General features: G+C 38.1%; 1 protein-coding gene across 1 annotated transcript in view; it reads right to left on the reverse strand.

The window, feature by feature from the left end:
* Positions 1–1,865: 1,865 nt before the first annotated feature.
* Positions 1,866–15,739, reverse strand: part of GATM (glycine amidinotransferase (L-arginine:glycine amidinotransferase)) — a 29,412-nt gene continuing 15,538 nt past the window's right edge. Inside the window, exons 7-14 of the mRNA XM_009886166.1 lie at positions 15,091–15,309; positions 9,301–9,496; positions 7,947–8,137; positions 6,513–6,650; positions 6,055–6,219; positions 4,126–4,189; positions 3,908–4,024; positions 1,866–1,978 (exon numbers count right to left, since the gene is read on the reverse strand). Coding sequence (XP_009884468.1) covers positions 1,866–1,978; positions 3,908–4,024; positions 4,126–4,189; positions 6,055–6,219; positions 6,513–6,650; positions 7,947–8,137; positions 9,301–9,496; positions 15,091–15,309 — 1,203 coding nt within the window. The remainder of the gene's footprint in view (positions 1,979–3,907; positions 4,025–4,125; positions 4,190–6,054; positions 6,220–6,512; positions 6,651–7,946; positions 8,138–9,300; positions 9,497–15,090; positions 15,310–15,739) is intronic.

Here is a 15,739-nt window from a genome sequence, read left to right on the forward strand (position 1 = left end):
TACTTTTGTTTTGTTGCATTGGTTATTTCAGCTTCCTAAAATGAACTGAAGAAAAAAAAAATAAATCAGTGAGACATGCCTGCTGTAACAACAGCTTTGTGCCAGCATTAGAGCTTATGGATTTGTCAAAATAATAATTATTGCACTTTCTTTAAAATCCTAGGAAAATGCGTAAGTGTTGAGTAGATTCAAAGAGAACATGATTCCATGGAAGTGTATGACGTGCCTAAAAAGAAACAGCCCACAAGCAATAGAGCCTGAGAATCCATACAAAACAGAAAAGGATAAAAGAAGAATTTGATCATTTTTCCCCTCAAACTGAAAAAAAACCAAAACATTAATACAAAGGGTGAATACCCGAATACACAGCTGTCCAGCTCCATTGTCAATATTGGAAAGCAAAGCTTGGTTGTAGGAAGACTCAGATAAATTTTGATAGTCTAAAGAGCCTCGATTTTCAAGGAAAAGGAAGGACCATCTCTATATGGCCAAGCACTGGCAGCTGTCTCATCAGCTCTTCCAGTCTGATATATCTTAAAGCATTCTAGACTGTTGATATATAACCTGTTTAGTCCTACCCAACGCGGGGTAAAATATGGTTTATATGTGAGCATGTTATGCCCGACATCTTTTCTGTCAAGGTGCACTGCATTGTCTAACTTAGATTCCTCCACACTATGGTAAGAAACATCTATTATTATTACTTTCCCCTACCACTCATACTTCTGTGCAAAACAGAAGCAGAAACATACTACATCAACAATATAGTATAATGCAGAAAACCTTTGTAAAGTGCCTAAGATGTTATGTTTGGGGGGGTGGGGGTGGGAAATACATGTGTATTTTGTATTTCCATCTATATTCTACAAATGTGTACCTATCCAGGCATTTAATGCTTACTCATTTTCAGAAGGGCAACAAATTGGGAATGCAAAATAAACTTTATTAGCATAAAAAGTACATATTTGGTAATCAATACTCAAATTTCTTCACAGCATCTGGCATGTTTGATACATCTTCCTGTATCTGCTACAGCTGAAGGAAGAAGGGGTTGTAAGATGTCAGAGGTTCAGGGTTAGAGGGGGGTTGATGGTGGGTTTTTTTGGTTTTGTGCTTTTTTCTTTTAAGTTATGTAAACAATTCAGGATGAAACCTGTACAAGCAGAGTATTAGCTATCAGTCATACTCTTAAGAGTTAAATAAAACCCAATTTCAGCAATACAAAAAGCAATATAAAAAAGTATTAAGATGCATGACATGCATCAGAAGAAAAAAAACGTAGAAGGACACTGCAAGTAAGTGAACATGTCTTAAAAGTTAAATCATACTGAAAATTCTCTGCAAATACCTGTATGGCTCAACATGAAAAACACTACAAAATTACTTGGTTCCATAAGATATCTGTACAGTTGCATCTATTTTAACTTCATTAAACACAAATATATTAGAACAATAGACTGATTAAAAGGAATAAGAAAAGTTTACTCAAGTTTAACATTTCAAGCTGCCTATTTGATAGCGTAACCAGAGGTAGATGTCCAACATTAGTGGCCAAGCTATTCTAGCAAGACCTTTTAGCTATCTTGTCAAGTTTTTATATTGAAAGCCAATGTGAAAAGGCTTCATAGATGAAGGATGTCTTCCAAAAAGCCAGCCAGAAAACCTGTATTGCTGATGGAAGTAGTTTCAATTATACTGATGAAAGTGAAGAGTATGTAAGAATAAATCATTTACCAGACCACTGTAAGGACACCACTGATCAAGCACTAGAGCTCAGGCAGTTGTTTTAACAGAAGTGAAATTAATTTGTTCCTTTCCTATGCTTATTTTAGAAGCTGAACCATTGCCACCTATCTGGCTCATAATTAGTCAAAATAAGATTGCAGGGTACCACGACGGCGGATATCACATGTCCAGCAATGGAAGCCACCTCCCAATGAATTGGCATGGCGAATATTCACTTTAATTGTAGAAATGCCTGAAAGAAAAATACGTTGCATACTTTAAAACTAAAATCTCAAATTCATGTGGTAAGCTTTGATCAGAACATTAGATAATGCTTTATCAGATCATATGGCTAGATGCAAATACAGAAAGTATTTCTTACTTGTTTGTTATTAATTTATTTTCCCAAATTCTAGGCAGAGAACAAGCTAGGAACATAGCTTGGTTGTTTATTCCAGCGATGCCCTCAAGAATATACAGTGCCTGGAGCACAGCTGGTGTTTGATGTGTTACGATGTGCTTGTAATAAAAAGAAAAATTCAGTTTTTGCAGTATGTGAAGAGTTAGCTGAAATTCTGCTACAATATATGACCAGGGCACATTTACATAAATCTGTGTAAGCATTTATGGTTAAGACACTGAATGTCCTCTTTCAATTGTCTTTCAAAAAAAGAAGCATTCAAAGTACAGAGCTCCGAGTCCCTCTTTCTGTGAAAGGGGAAAGAGGCTGCTATACTTACTACCTAGGTTAAGCTTCCTCCCACTTCTTTTCAGCTCTGATGTTTCAGCTGTGGCTCAGTTTATACAGTCCTGACAAATGGACTAGGATCAGAAGACTTTTCTGTTATGAAGTTTGCCTTTTTGCTTCTTGGTACTTTCAGGAGCAGCTCAGTAGAATCCATTATCTAGGTCGGCAATAGTTTTGTTCCCAGTAGACCCATCTCAGTCCTAGGAACTTACTGACTACAGGAGTTTATTTAGAACTCACACAGACTGAAGTTCCAGTGTGAAAGATATGTCATCATTAGCATTAATAGCCTCATTTTTAAGTACTTTCAAGCATCTATAAATCCTCAGCTCCTTGGTCATGCATAAAATTAAAACAATGCAAGACTGAAAAGTTAAGGAATTCACTAAAGGTTGTATAGCTAGACTTTACAAGCAGATTAAAGTATTAGATTGCATGGTTCTCACCTGCAATTATCTCAGATTTGAGGGAAACTTGAGTAAGTGCACTCACATCCATGGCACCAACCCTTCTTCTAGGTTCACAGTTCCTACCTTCCACCTTTAGATCATTCTCTCCTTCCCATCATTTTTCTCCCTTTAAAGGAGCCTTCTGCAACTATCTATTACTCTACAATCAATGATCCCTCACTTCCTTTGACTTCTCATCTACCCACCAGTCTTCTTTCTACCCTGTCAACTTCTGCATCACCATGTACTTACCCTGCAGCAATAGTCAGCTGGCTGTAGCACCAAGCAATCTGGCCACTGTCCTACTAACCAGCTACGAGCCACAAGTAGATCTACCTACATCTTTCCCTCCCAGCACAATAGAAGCAGTTGGATTAACTGCATGAGTTCATATTTTTAAGTCTATATTATTTGTCTTTGCAGTGAGCTGTGCAAAGTGGTTTTCTGTTCAATTAGAGTTCTCCTGCCACTGCATATCTAAAGGAATTCCATCCTGTCATGAGATTACATCTCACAGGACTGAGATTTTCCACAAATGAGCAGAAATACCTGGTTAAGTGGTCTTAATTTGGCAGTTTAAGTTACAGTGAGTTTAAAACTAGAAAAATCTGAAAGAATTTTGGCAATAAGGGATCACCAGCTCTGCATCACTCAGCAATATGCACACTCAACCTCTCCAAGACAGACTTTGATCTCCAAACTGAACAGACAGTTTTACATTAAAAAAGCTCAAACACACGCTAGCAGTAAAGTTAGTGCTACAAGCTGTAGGGGGCACAAGTGTAAGAAGCCTGTGTTCATATGACTGAAGTATTTAGGAGAGAATCTCTGAAGGATTCTTGCTCGCTAATCCAATTGTTTGAGTACCTTTTTCAGTGCTGGCTCCTTTGACTACTTTGAGCAAAACCTTCATTCACCCAGATGCACACAGCTGGTATTCCAATCATTTTGTTTTAAGTATATGTTGAAATACATCAGGACATACCCAAATTTTCAAACATCTTCTGAATTGATGTCTCATTGGCATCCACCATCACACGTTTCTCATCCAGCATTAGGACGTTCATGGAGAGCCATTTAGAAGACATCCACAGTGGGTGATCTGAACACATGAGAATTAACCTTCTACTGTACCAATATTGCCGCATATTAATACTCTTAAGAATACTCTTGGAATTCTTAGAAAAGAAAGAGTGAATATACCATCTGGGATGAGTGGCACTGGGGGGCGAATCACAGTCCAGCCTGCTTTCTTGAAGAGCTCAATCTGAAAGAGCAATTTAATTAGATTCTAAACAAGATTCTTAAAGTATCACATTACATCCTTCAACCTATGCCACATTTTCTCAGGCTTCTTCAATATACATGACATCCCCTTCCCTCTGTTCACTACTCTTGTCACCATTCAGGTTCCATCTACAAACCCAGTTTTCATATAAGCATTTTTTGAAAGCCTTTTCAAGCTTTGCATACCACTAGCATTTGTTTCTACTGTTTTTATATATGCTAGGTATACTAAGATATTTTAAAGACAAAAGGTAACACATGCAGTTTGGAGCCTGCGAAGTAAATATTAGTAACAGCACAAACGTATTAAATTATTAGGTTTTGTATTTTTTCTTCCCATATGACTATAAAAGCTATTGATATGAATTACATTGTCATTTATAGAAACAACCCCACCAAAATATGACATAAAATTACATTTGCATCGTGCTTCATAAGAAACTTAATATGTAGTTTTTTAAAAAAGGGAAGAAAATAAAGGCATCCTAGGGAATAATTTATGTCCCTAAGAATTACACAGTTAAGTTAAAAAAAAGAGAAGGATAATTTGGCTAAGAAGAATTGACTTTTCAGCTTAGTTATCTGAATACTTGGAAGAGCTCTTTATTCAAGTGTTACCAGGAGGTGGAGCTCCCATTCTGAAAACTCACTAACCAGCCTAGCCTGCTAGGATTTTAAACAGCCCTCTTTCACCCACACCTCTGCCCCTATTTCCCAGTCATCCAGAACTGCAAAATCAGGTGTTTATGAAAGAAAGCTGCATCTATCTTTTCTATCTACACAGACAGCAGGTTTCCATGAAAAGAGTACCATCATGTGGGTTTAACAAAAGGAAACCAAGAACCTCCTCTTGCAAGTAAGATTACAAAAAACAGGGGAAGGGAAGAGGGGAGGAAAAGGCTATGATTGTTTTAAAAATTATATTCTCATAATGGATATTACAAGAGGCAGTAATTCAATGGGACCATTTGCATTGAAGCCACTTGCTGAGAAGAGACTAATATTGCTTCTAAGAGCTATGCTGTGTACATCGTTCTGTAATTTCTGCCGCACACAGCTCTATCCCACTGATTCAGTATTGGCTCAGCTATTCCCATGTGGTTGTACAGCTTCTGTAATCATGGGGATCCTCTCAAAAATCCTCAAGCCCTAACAGTACAGGTAATATGTCTGTAACATGAGCTCATACTCTCTGATCTGATTGCACTGTTTCGCAATATTAGCTTTTTCTCAGAGTGAAGTAGTAGGTTTTACATACTGAACTGTATCTCTCCTCTTTCTTACTCTTCAAAAAGTATTTCTCACTCAGTTATTCAAAGCTGAATGCCTGATCAATTACCAGCCTCCTGCCATTGGTACAGTTAACAATACCAAAGGAGAGACTTCCAAAACAGGAATTAAAAGGGGGATTATTCATCTGAGCAGGAGAAAACCCTCAATTTCTCCTTGGATACAATTAATGTATTTAAGTAGTGGAAGTGTTCAGAGAAGGAGTATATCCTATGTACTTGCTTTGATACTACACTATTACAAAATAGATCACTTCCGTCATATGTAAACTATGTACCTAGGAAGAAACTCACAACACATCCACCTAGCCTCACAATAAGTAAGCATGAAGAGCAGTAGCAGAAAACTGGGGGAGAACAGTGGTCATTGCACTGTTAAGAAAGTTCTAGAGTCAAGATGCAAATACACCTATACGTTCCTAAACCCCTGTCAGAGTGCTATTTAAATCCAATAATTTAATATTATTCAAGTGTATACAAAATAAACTTGTGGATTAGCAATTATCCAGTGAGTCATTTTTAAACACAAACACTTTCCCTTCCACTACACTGTTACCTGATGGCAGGGACGGTCTGGGTTAGAAAGCACAAGTCCAGGTCCAATGATATTAAACGTGGCATCAATGTGCATAGGGTTAGGATCCTTAAAGGATATTATATGCACTCTGTAGTCTGGTGCAAGGTGTCGCCTCATCCACTCAATGCCCATGTAATTTGTAACCTGAAGACAGGACAAAGTAAATTTCACTAGGTTAGAATATAAACTGCACCTAAGCTTAGTTTGTCTAAGGTTTTATTCAAATAAATATTTAGAACCAAAATAATAGAAGGTTGTGCCTTTAGCTAACCACTTAGCTGTCAGACAGTCTCATCCTGTATATCAGACACTCTACAAATAGCAACTTCTTTTGTCAACACTCTGTTTTAATGCTGTTCAGGAATTTAAAAATACATAAATACAAGTATCAATCATTAAGATAGATACCAAAACTGTTGGAAGAAACCTTTGTTTACCTGGCTCCTTTGTACAAAGATATCTCTTCCAGCTCTAATGAAGTCAGCAGCATCAAAGCATGGCTCAAATTCAGTAGTTACGAATTTTCCCTGAGCAGCCAGTTTATGCCTGTCTTCAACAGAGCGGATTGGATAGTCCTAGTTATAGAAAAAGGAGATGGTAAGGGAAAGTTTTCAAACTATTTGCTACTGAAGAGTACTTTGAAATTAAGAAAATATCTTTATATTGATAGCTAGTATGTTCCTTGGAGGTGGTCTGGTTTACTTGTTACTAGAATAAAAAAAAGCATAAATGTGGAAGTTTAAGTTAGAAGTTTAAAGTACATTCAAGAATAGGTGATAGGATAAGAGACAATAGTTATATTGAGAAGTTAATTGCTCTTCAGAGCCACTGTCTCTACAATGTTCTGGCTTCTGGATAAAAACTGTTCATTACCATTGGAGTTTAACTATCAGTCCAACAAATCAGTTGTACAGTGACAGAAATACTGGTATGCCAGCTATTTCCTAACAAAGGTGGACTCCCTACTTTTTCCACATTTTAGAATGGCGCAGTACATCAAACTAGAAGGTAGATCTTCAGGAATTTAAATAGATTTTAGAATGAAACAATGCAATTAAGAACAAATGACGTGTAAAAAAGAGCAAACTACAGGATAAGTAGTTTCTATGCCTTAGAACAGACTCTGGAAGTTTTCCAATACTGACAGATTTCTCTAAGGTAATTCTGTTTAACAAAGACTTCTTTGCATTATTGATAAGATGTCACTATTCCCAGAAAGTTGTAATCATTCCACAACTAGTTTTACTGCGCTTCCTGTAGATGCTCTTACCAAGGTTCTAATGCATTTGGGGGCCTATAGGAAACTACCAAAATTGTCTGAGCCAAAATTATTACAAAAGAAAAAATTAAAGAAAATATTCACTTAAATATTTGGAAAGTAAATACTCAGTATTTAGATTCTCCACTGTTTCTTTCATGGAACTTTCAAAATACTAATCATCATGCAAAACAAGGATTATGAGTTTTTTTTCTTTTGTGACAAAAAATATATTCTTTCCCACTCTCCTGATACACTCAGGACATGCAGACATTCTCAGGGAACCCTAATTCTTTAAAGTAATCTTTGTGATGTGTTTCAAGTGTTCCTTTCTCTTCAGTAGTGCTAAGTTACAGCCAGTAATCAAAACAATTCAAAGCAGACTTGAATTCAATAGACACAGCTTCCTGTTTCCTATTCCCTAATTGCACACACTGTTTCAGCTGGAAAGGCTACAGAATATTTACATACCACTAGAAAAACCACAGGTTTCCAGAGTTGTTTTTCTCCCCCTGCTCACCCCCCAATTTTGTGAAACCTAGATATCAGGTTGAAACTATCAACAAAATTATATAACCAGAACTGAAATTCTGAAGCAAAATGAGAACAATACCTGATCATAGAGTTCATCTGCCATTGTGGGCTTGGGGGCAGTTGTCCACTTAGCACCACAGTTGAAATAATCTTTGATTATTCGTCTATATGCTCTGTACTCAAAGAACCGAGCACGCCAAGCCATAGGCGCTTCAATAATTTCATTTCCCACCACCAACAGGATGTCTCTTGGCATGGCAGCATACATACCTGAAAGGAAAAAGGCCATTAACCTATGAGACAAATATTATTTTCTCAGCTCTTTCAGTTTATTCTCTTTTCACCCTCCTTTTTATCATTACTTCTATCCAAAAGAATGGCAAAAAGCGTCTTTAGCAGAGTCAGGAAAACAGTGCCTAATTTGAGGTCCTTACATTCTTCAGTAAGTTTTCAAAGTGACACTTTTTGTTCAAAATACATGCAACTTTTGCTACAAAGCTTCCACTTCATAGTTTGGTTAACGGAAGTTAACTAGACAAATGCTTATGAATTACTCGGATGACTTTAAAAGGTGATGATGGGTGGCAAGTTTTCCAAGTGGACCTCATTTCTTTATATGCCATCATTTTAAAGAGTAGTAGCACAGAAAAGGAACTTGATGGAACACAGAACTAGTGCAGGAAGCAGCCTCATTAGACGTTTTGTTAACATTATCTGTTCTCCAATGAATTTGAATTCCACTAGAACAACTTAAGAACACGTCTGACATTAAAGAAGCCCAGAGACCACATTTGGTGCAAAACTGAGTATAAGCCAGTGTGCTCTCACTGCAAATAACCAGAGCCATATGGTGCTATACAAGGAAGAATGTGGCCAGTAGGTAAAGAAACATTCAAATTTCCTTGACACTAGTGAGGATCCTCCTGGAAAACTATTTCCAATTTTGGCCTCTGTAGTTTAAGATGGATCCAACTCAGTGCTATCAAGACAGTCAGGGGGGCCTTACAGTACGTGATCTGGGAGAAGAAGTAGAGGGACCTCAGCTTATTTCATGTGGCAACTAGGGGACAAAGCAGTAACAGTCTACAGCTACTTCCAGGGCCATTAGAGATGACAGATGAACACTTCTTGGTAGTGGCAGTGACAACAGAGCAAGGGAATCAGGCAACATAAGCTGGTGTGGGAAGTTCAGGTTGGGTATTAGGAAAACATCTTTCATTAGAAAATCCACGCAACACTGAAACAGATCAGCAAAGCAGGTGGCAGAATCTCCGTCCCTGGAGATTTTCCAAGTCATAGCTATACAAAGCCATCACTGACCTCACCTTGCACTGGCAATAATCCTGCTCCAAGCAAGAAGGTAGACTAGACATCCAAAACATCTCAGAGAAGAGCTAAACAGACAAGGCCTTCAACAATGGAAGAACATTTACCTGTAGACTCAAAATCAGGTGTTTTATACTTCACAGACCAGTCAATTGGATCAGGCCTCTTGACAATTACACCTTCTCTTTCCAAAATATTGCACATCTCTTCAATTTCAGCAATAGCTTTTTTTACATGGTCTTTGGGGAAGCTCTGACCTCCAAATTTCTGATAAAATCCCCAATACTTTTCATATGTGTTGGCCTAAAACAAAAGGACAGGTAAGTGACAAAGAATAAGCATCTTTTTTTTTTTTGGTAGAGTGAAACAGATGCATAAAACAACTGAATGTCCAAAGTTTCTTGTTGTTCTTTCACTGACTTCCTATTGTTTTATATGTGTTATGACCCTAGCATGTCATACTGTGCCTTATATGTGATTCCTTTGAAGACTTGCTAAGAATTGTTAAAGTCCTGCTGATTCTTCTAAAATAAAGGGGCAGGTGAGGAGAGGGAAAAAAAAAAAAAGGAAGAGAGAAGCATCAGTGCTTCAGACAAATGCTCAATTATTACTGGTTGAGAATCCATACCCTGGTGGCACTCTCATCTTTATTTTTTGTCTTTACTACTTCTAGTTATACACACCATTGCTAAGGTTTCACTCAGATGTTTTATGATGTGGATGTGTCCAGTCATTAAACTTATGTTAACTTGGTGTTAAGACGAGTTGTGAATGGCTGATGTCTTCACAAGTACTTACATACATTTAAAAAGCTAAGTTTCAGCTGTATCATAGAATGGTTTAGGTTGGAAGGGACCTTGAAGATCATCTAGTTCCAACCCCCCCTGCCATGGGCAGGGATGCCTTCCACTACTTTATTCCTCTACTTCCTACCTGTCTTGATACTCAAGAAAAAAAAAAAAAGTCCTCTGAGGAACAGCAGGAAAAAAGTGAAAGCCATTCTGGAATGTGGAGAAGTAAACATTTCATTCCCACTTGCAAGTTTAATTTGACTTTCAAATGGGATTCAGGATATTTCATTTCCTCATATTTTTGGATGGAGATGGATCAATAGCTTATATTTGTTTCTGGTGATGGAAATATTATTTTCAATAATGTAATAAATACTTCTAGGATTGTCTACCCCTCTCTAGTCATAGCCCTACAGAAAGTCTCATTATTTATCCAATCATAGTTGAAAACCAAGAGACTACATTATACTTCAGTTAGTATTTAGTGGCTAGTATTGCCAAGTGGCCATGAAAGATTTGGTCCTTTTTACACTAGACCTGTACAAACACACCAAACAGCAAATAGACTCTGCTATTTAATAAGGCTAGCGGACATGTTTTTAAATGAAAACAATCTTGAGCTCATCTCCAAAATGCATACATCTGTAGTCACCTTGTTAAAACCTCACTTCGGTACTGTCAAAGTGGTGACATCAGGAATTCTAAAGCCATCCCAAGTACAGGTAACATGCCTTGTTGGCTAGAAGGGGCCATACTTCAGGTACAGCAGCAGTCTAGAAAATGCAAGAGATACTAAATTCACCTGTTAGGGTTGGATTAAAAACAAGTACAACATTTACAGGCCTAAATCCTCTGCTCCTGAAATCCTGTCATTAGTGTTCTCAAATTAAAAACTAATTCAACATAACGGCCTAGTTCTCATGTTTAAGGAAATCCAGACATGTAATCAAATCAAATGATGCTGCTTCAGTTCATTGTAGCTTTGAAAGTACTTCATTCAGATTTATAAGCTGTGAAACCAGCAGTTTTGATGGGTCTTTGCTAACACTAACGTGACAGAGGAACAAGTGCCTATGGAGCCCTTCTGGAACGACAGCAGAAGGTGTCAGGAATTGGTGAACAAGTGATCAGGCCTTCCTGCTACCCTACTAAGCCCTGCTCATTCAGGCAGCATAAGTGACAGCAATGGGATGCAGGAGAACCTGCCCTTCCAAACATGAGGTTATCTCCTGATATTGCAGTTGTGACTACCTTCCAGAAAGCAATGCTGTGGACAAAAACAATACAATAATGTGCTTGTACTGTCAGTGAGCCCGGAGCAGGCAAGGCCATTCATCTGAAGGCATGCCCGATATCTTTTAAGAATCCAGGCTGTCCAATCTACTCTCTGCTATTTCTGGATTTTTGCCCTCATGCTAGAGAGGCAAGACAGAAGGAAAAGAAAATTCAACCTTTTAGACATCCTTAACATTTAGAGAGCGCCCAGGCAAAAGTCTCAGCATGGCCATCCTGCTCCTCCAGTACTGAAGCTTCTTCCCATCCTTCCCAATGAAATTATTCTTTTTCTCCAGGTGAGGTCTTGGGTAATTTGATCACCTCAGACTTGCCAGCTGTTCAGAAGTCACATACAGATCATATAAAGTGCCTAGCATTCCTATGGAAACCTGGTCTACTAATGAGACAAATTTGTCCTAAGGAGTAAAGCTATTTATTTTCAGAGCTATTGATGATGTATTTGAATATCATTAATTCCTAACAGGTGCAGCTCCCCTCTTCACCAGGTATCCTCTAGCAGTGCTCTTCTTCCAACCAGAGAAATTACTCTTGTCTTGCACTAATACGATGGCATAATCTTAAAGTTACAACAGAATAAGGGTTACCACCATGCCACCACTCATATTCCCTACCTTCTGAATAACTGGGAAAAGGGTATTGAGTAGGACACCTATTTCATACCAATTCAGGGTTGAGATTTCAGGCCACTTTGATCATGTACATACAACTCATTTCAGACTGTTCAAAAAGTACCATGGCCAGGACACAGAAAAGAGCTCCAAATAGTCTCCTCAATGCACCTTATAACCTACTGTCTGAGAGTACCCAAGAAACTGTAGCAGCATTTAAGAAAACCTCTTTTCAGAAAGAAATTTAAGAGTGTGCTGTAAGGAAAAGATTGTCCTTAAGAAACAGCAGAATTACTCCCTATAGTTGCTATATATTTTAAACGTTTGTTGTGGAAAATAATTAACACTATCAATGTCAATGCTCTGGAGATGTACCTTAAAGCTAGTAACAACAGTTATTTAGTACATTGAAACAGAAATTCAGGTCAAAATGCTTTTTGCCTAATTCAGTAGTAACCCCCCCCAGCTTCTCACTTGTTATGATGATCTGTGGTAATAATACCTCTTCACCAAAAATGCAGTATTATTCACAAAATAGACTGAAAAACATTGCAGAGTACAAAGCTATAAAACTCAACTGTTTGACTAAGTGTCAACTACTTCAGAAGAATACATCTGAACTGTGAGATTTTTGACCAAAGTGCTAATTCAAAACAGGGCATCTTCCTAATTAATGTAGTTGTTAATCTCCTAGTTAAGATTTCCCATGTTTCCCAATAGCATATGTATCTCTATTTAACCTACATAGCCAATTTCAAGCTCCCAAAAGGATATGCAATAATGTCAGCTTGTTAATATTCATCAAGTGTGTAAGGCTCCCTATTCAATTCATTCCTTCCTCCTTCTTATGCCAAGCACATCATTCCCACATCACAGCAAAAATGCCTGTGTATACCAAAACCATGCCTCAAATTACAGAATGCAGCCATATTTCCTGCACTTAAATATTCTGTAAATAAACATGCATACAATCTTAAAACACAACTTAGAAGTACCTCAAAGCAAGTAGTTACCAAACTGTTATAATTTGAGATGTGTTTTTTAAAGCGTCTCTGGCCCAAAGCTTCAATTTTTCCTTATACAACGCAAATTCACTAGTTTTTAATCTGTGTTTTTTATAACCAATGACCCTCATTCATACTTTGCAGAAGGCATGTGATACACATCAACCATAGTATTGCTACTTACAGGGACAATAACAGGGATTTCTGGCTATTGTATTACACTAGAGCAGCACACACATACATGCCTTACCTTTCAGCCATATAGAGATTTGAACAATAACTGAATCTATTAATATCTTTCAGTATTGGCAAGATAGGATTTGGACTACTGTTTGGATTATTCAGCAACACCCCCAGGTAAAGATACTGTTGCAGTTTCTACAGCAAAATTTAGGACGAAAATAGAGAAAATTAAATGAAATGACATCTCAGGTGGCACATGGTATTACGGTTACCTGTTGTGGCCAATGTATCCTTTAGACTTGGCAGTTTACATAAAGCAAAGCCAAGCTTGCTTTAACCCCAAGTTGTAGGTATTTGAATTGCAGCAATAATCCTATCCTTTGACATTCCTTGTTGAGCTTTTGATATTGCATGTAACAGAAAGTGAAGTTCTGACCTCATTTGATTGAGTTATGGCTTAATAGGCAGTAGAACCGGGCTAGATGTATAGCATGTCACACTTCAGCCAGTTTAACATTTCAAAGAGTATTTTTTTTCTGACATTAAAGCAAGCCCTTGGCCACTACTTGAGAACAGAACTTTGTCTCACAGTGTTACCATGTAAAAGAGTTAGACGTGGAGTTTTTTTCTCTTACTCTTTCTGTACATTCTTTATGGCAGTTTTAAGTACATAAATGCACATACATACACTTGTATATTAAAAATGCCAATCCTTATTTGCTTCTTTTTCTGAAGCTGCTAGAATGTCTTTGGAGTGTCTGAAACAGGAGTCCAGAGGTTGGTAACTGAGCTTCAGCTTTCAAGGAGTAAATAGAAGTCATAATGACGTCAGTGGTAAAGTTTTCATTGTGCTCACTGGGGCCAAGGTATCATCTCAAATGTCCTAATGTAAGTCAAATTATTACTCTTCTAATTGGGTATTTGAACTACCAAGCTGCAGTAATTCATTCACACTCCAACCACTTTTGCCCAGAATCACAGTCCAGATTCTAAAGAAAAAAAATACAAATGTAAAACGGGTTAGGGGAAGAAAATTCTTCTCCACGAGTACATCCCAAACTTCCTCTAAACTACCATTTCTAGCACTTTAAACATATTTTCAGTATCTTTGTTTGCCATTCCTTCAATGTCAGATCAGAAGAATTCCCTTTCTTTTTTTTTTTAATTGAGGTCTTCTGGTCAACTTTATCAAGATATGCTTTAAAATTTTACTAAGGTCTCTTCAGCAGAAGTAGTGTGCCAGCTCATTTTGCTGTGCTAGCCACAGATTACATGCTGCTTTGGAGGTAGTACTGTACTGTGACACTGGAAGAGAACAATTCAAGATCATCCCATGAATGCAGGTAACAACACATACTTAGCAACTTTAAAATCCAGGTAAAATGCACAAAATCTGGAGCAAGCTCACTGTTTGAGTGTTCCTGTTCTAGAATACAACATTTCAGAGAATGAAGACATGTGGATTTATTTAGGTTGCTGCTGTAGTTTTAGGTACAGAAAAACCCTGAAAAACAGAGTAGTATGTGTTTCCATACAATACTTACTGCACCACATAAAAGTTGTGGTGAGCTATTTAAACAGAATGGTCCTGCTAGTCTACAGCTATAGAACTCGGTCTTTCTCAGACTAGTAAGTAGAAAACTACACTTTTTTTTTAAAGTGGTGACCCTACTTTTGGGTCCAATTAAACTTTCATTAGTCCTACCAACTGTCTCAAAAGCTAAAGCATGCACTTTGATAGCATCAGGGCTATGTTACTCAAGCAGACTGGACATATTAGAGATTCTCTCTACTACTGACTTCTGCTAAGACAGCTAATTCAGTTGAAAGTGGAAAGAAACCACATATTCCCCACCAAAATGGCTATGCTGTAAAGTTTTACAGATGTAAACAACTACTTTGAAAGAAGAATCCTCAAGAGTAAACACCACACCCCATGCACTGTAAAGTTTAAGCAAATTGTATATATAAAAACCACATTGTTTCCTATTTAAGGTTGTTTTTCCATTGTTTACCTTAACCTCCACAGAAAAAGGTGGGACACACGCATTTTCAGCTCTTCCCACAATGACCTCTTCCAGTGGGTCCCATTCATTGTATGAGCAAACAGGACAGTCCTTAGGCACAGGGCTAGTAGCCTTGCTGTCATCAGGAGCACAGGTGTTCTGGGAGGCTGTAGCTGCCTGGGTGCTCTGTAAAGATCGCTGCACCCATCCTGTAAAGACTCTTCCAAGCTTAAAATAAAAATAAGAATGAAAATTATGTTTCCCTTACACAAGGCAAAAAGCAATGGTTCAGTCCACAAGTGCCTTACACTGTAATCCCAAAGCAATGTACATTATTTGGAGCACAAACAGAAACACACTATTTGTTACAGCCATTCTAATTTATTCACACCCTACTAGAGGCTTAAATCTACCTTTTAAAATACGCTCAGTTTAGAAGGGCAATGACATCGTAGCACAGCATTGACAGTGGCAATGGAAGCCACCGAACTCTGTGCCGCTGAACCAGGAGGGTGCACGGGTGAGTCAAAGAAGCCCGCTCACCACCGCTGGGAGCACCCCCGCGCACTGCACAGGACCTCCTCCCGACGGAGCACCCTCAGCTCCCACACACGCTCCCCCAAGCCCGGCGGCGGATTTGCGCGGCACCAACCCTCCA

Source organism: Charadrius vociferus, unplaced genomic scaffold (assembly GCF_000708025.1).
Source record: "Charadrius vociferus isolate BGI_N301 unplaced genomic scaffold, ASM70802v2 scaffold365, whole genome shotgun sequence".
Taxonomy (NCBI): Eukaryota; Metazoa; Chordata; class Aves; order Charadriiformes; family Charadriidae; genus Charadrius; species Charadrius vociferus.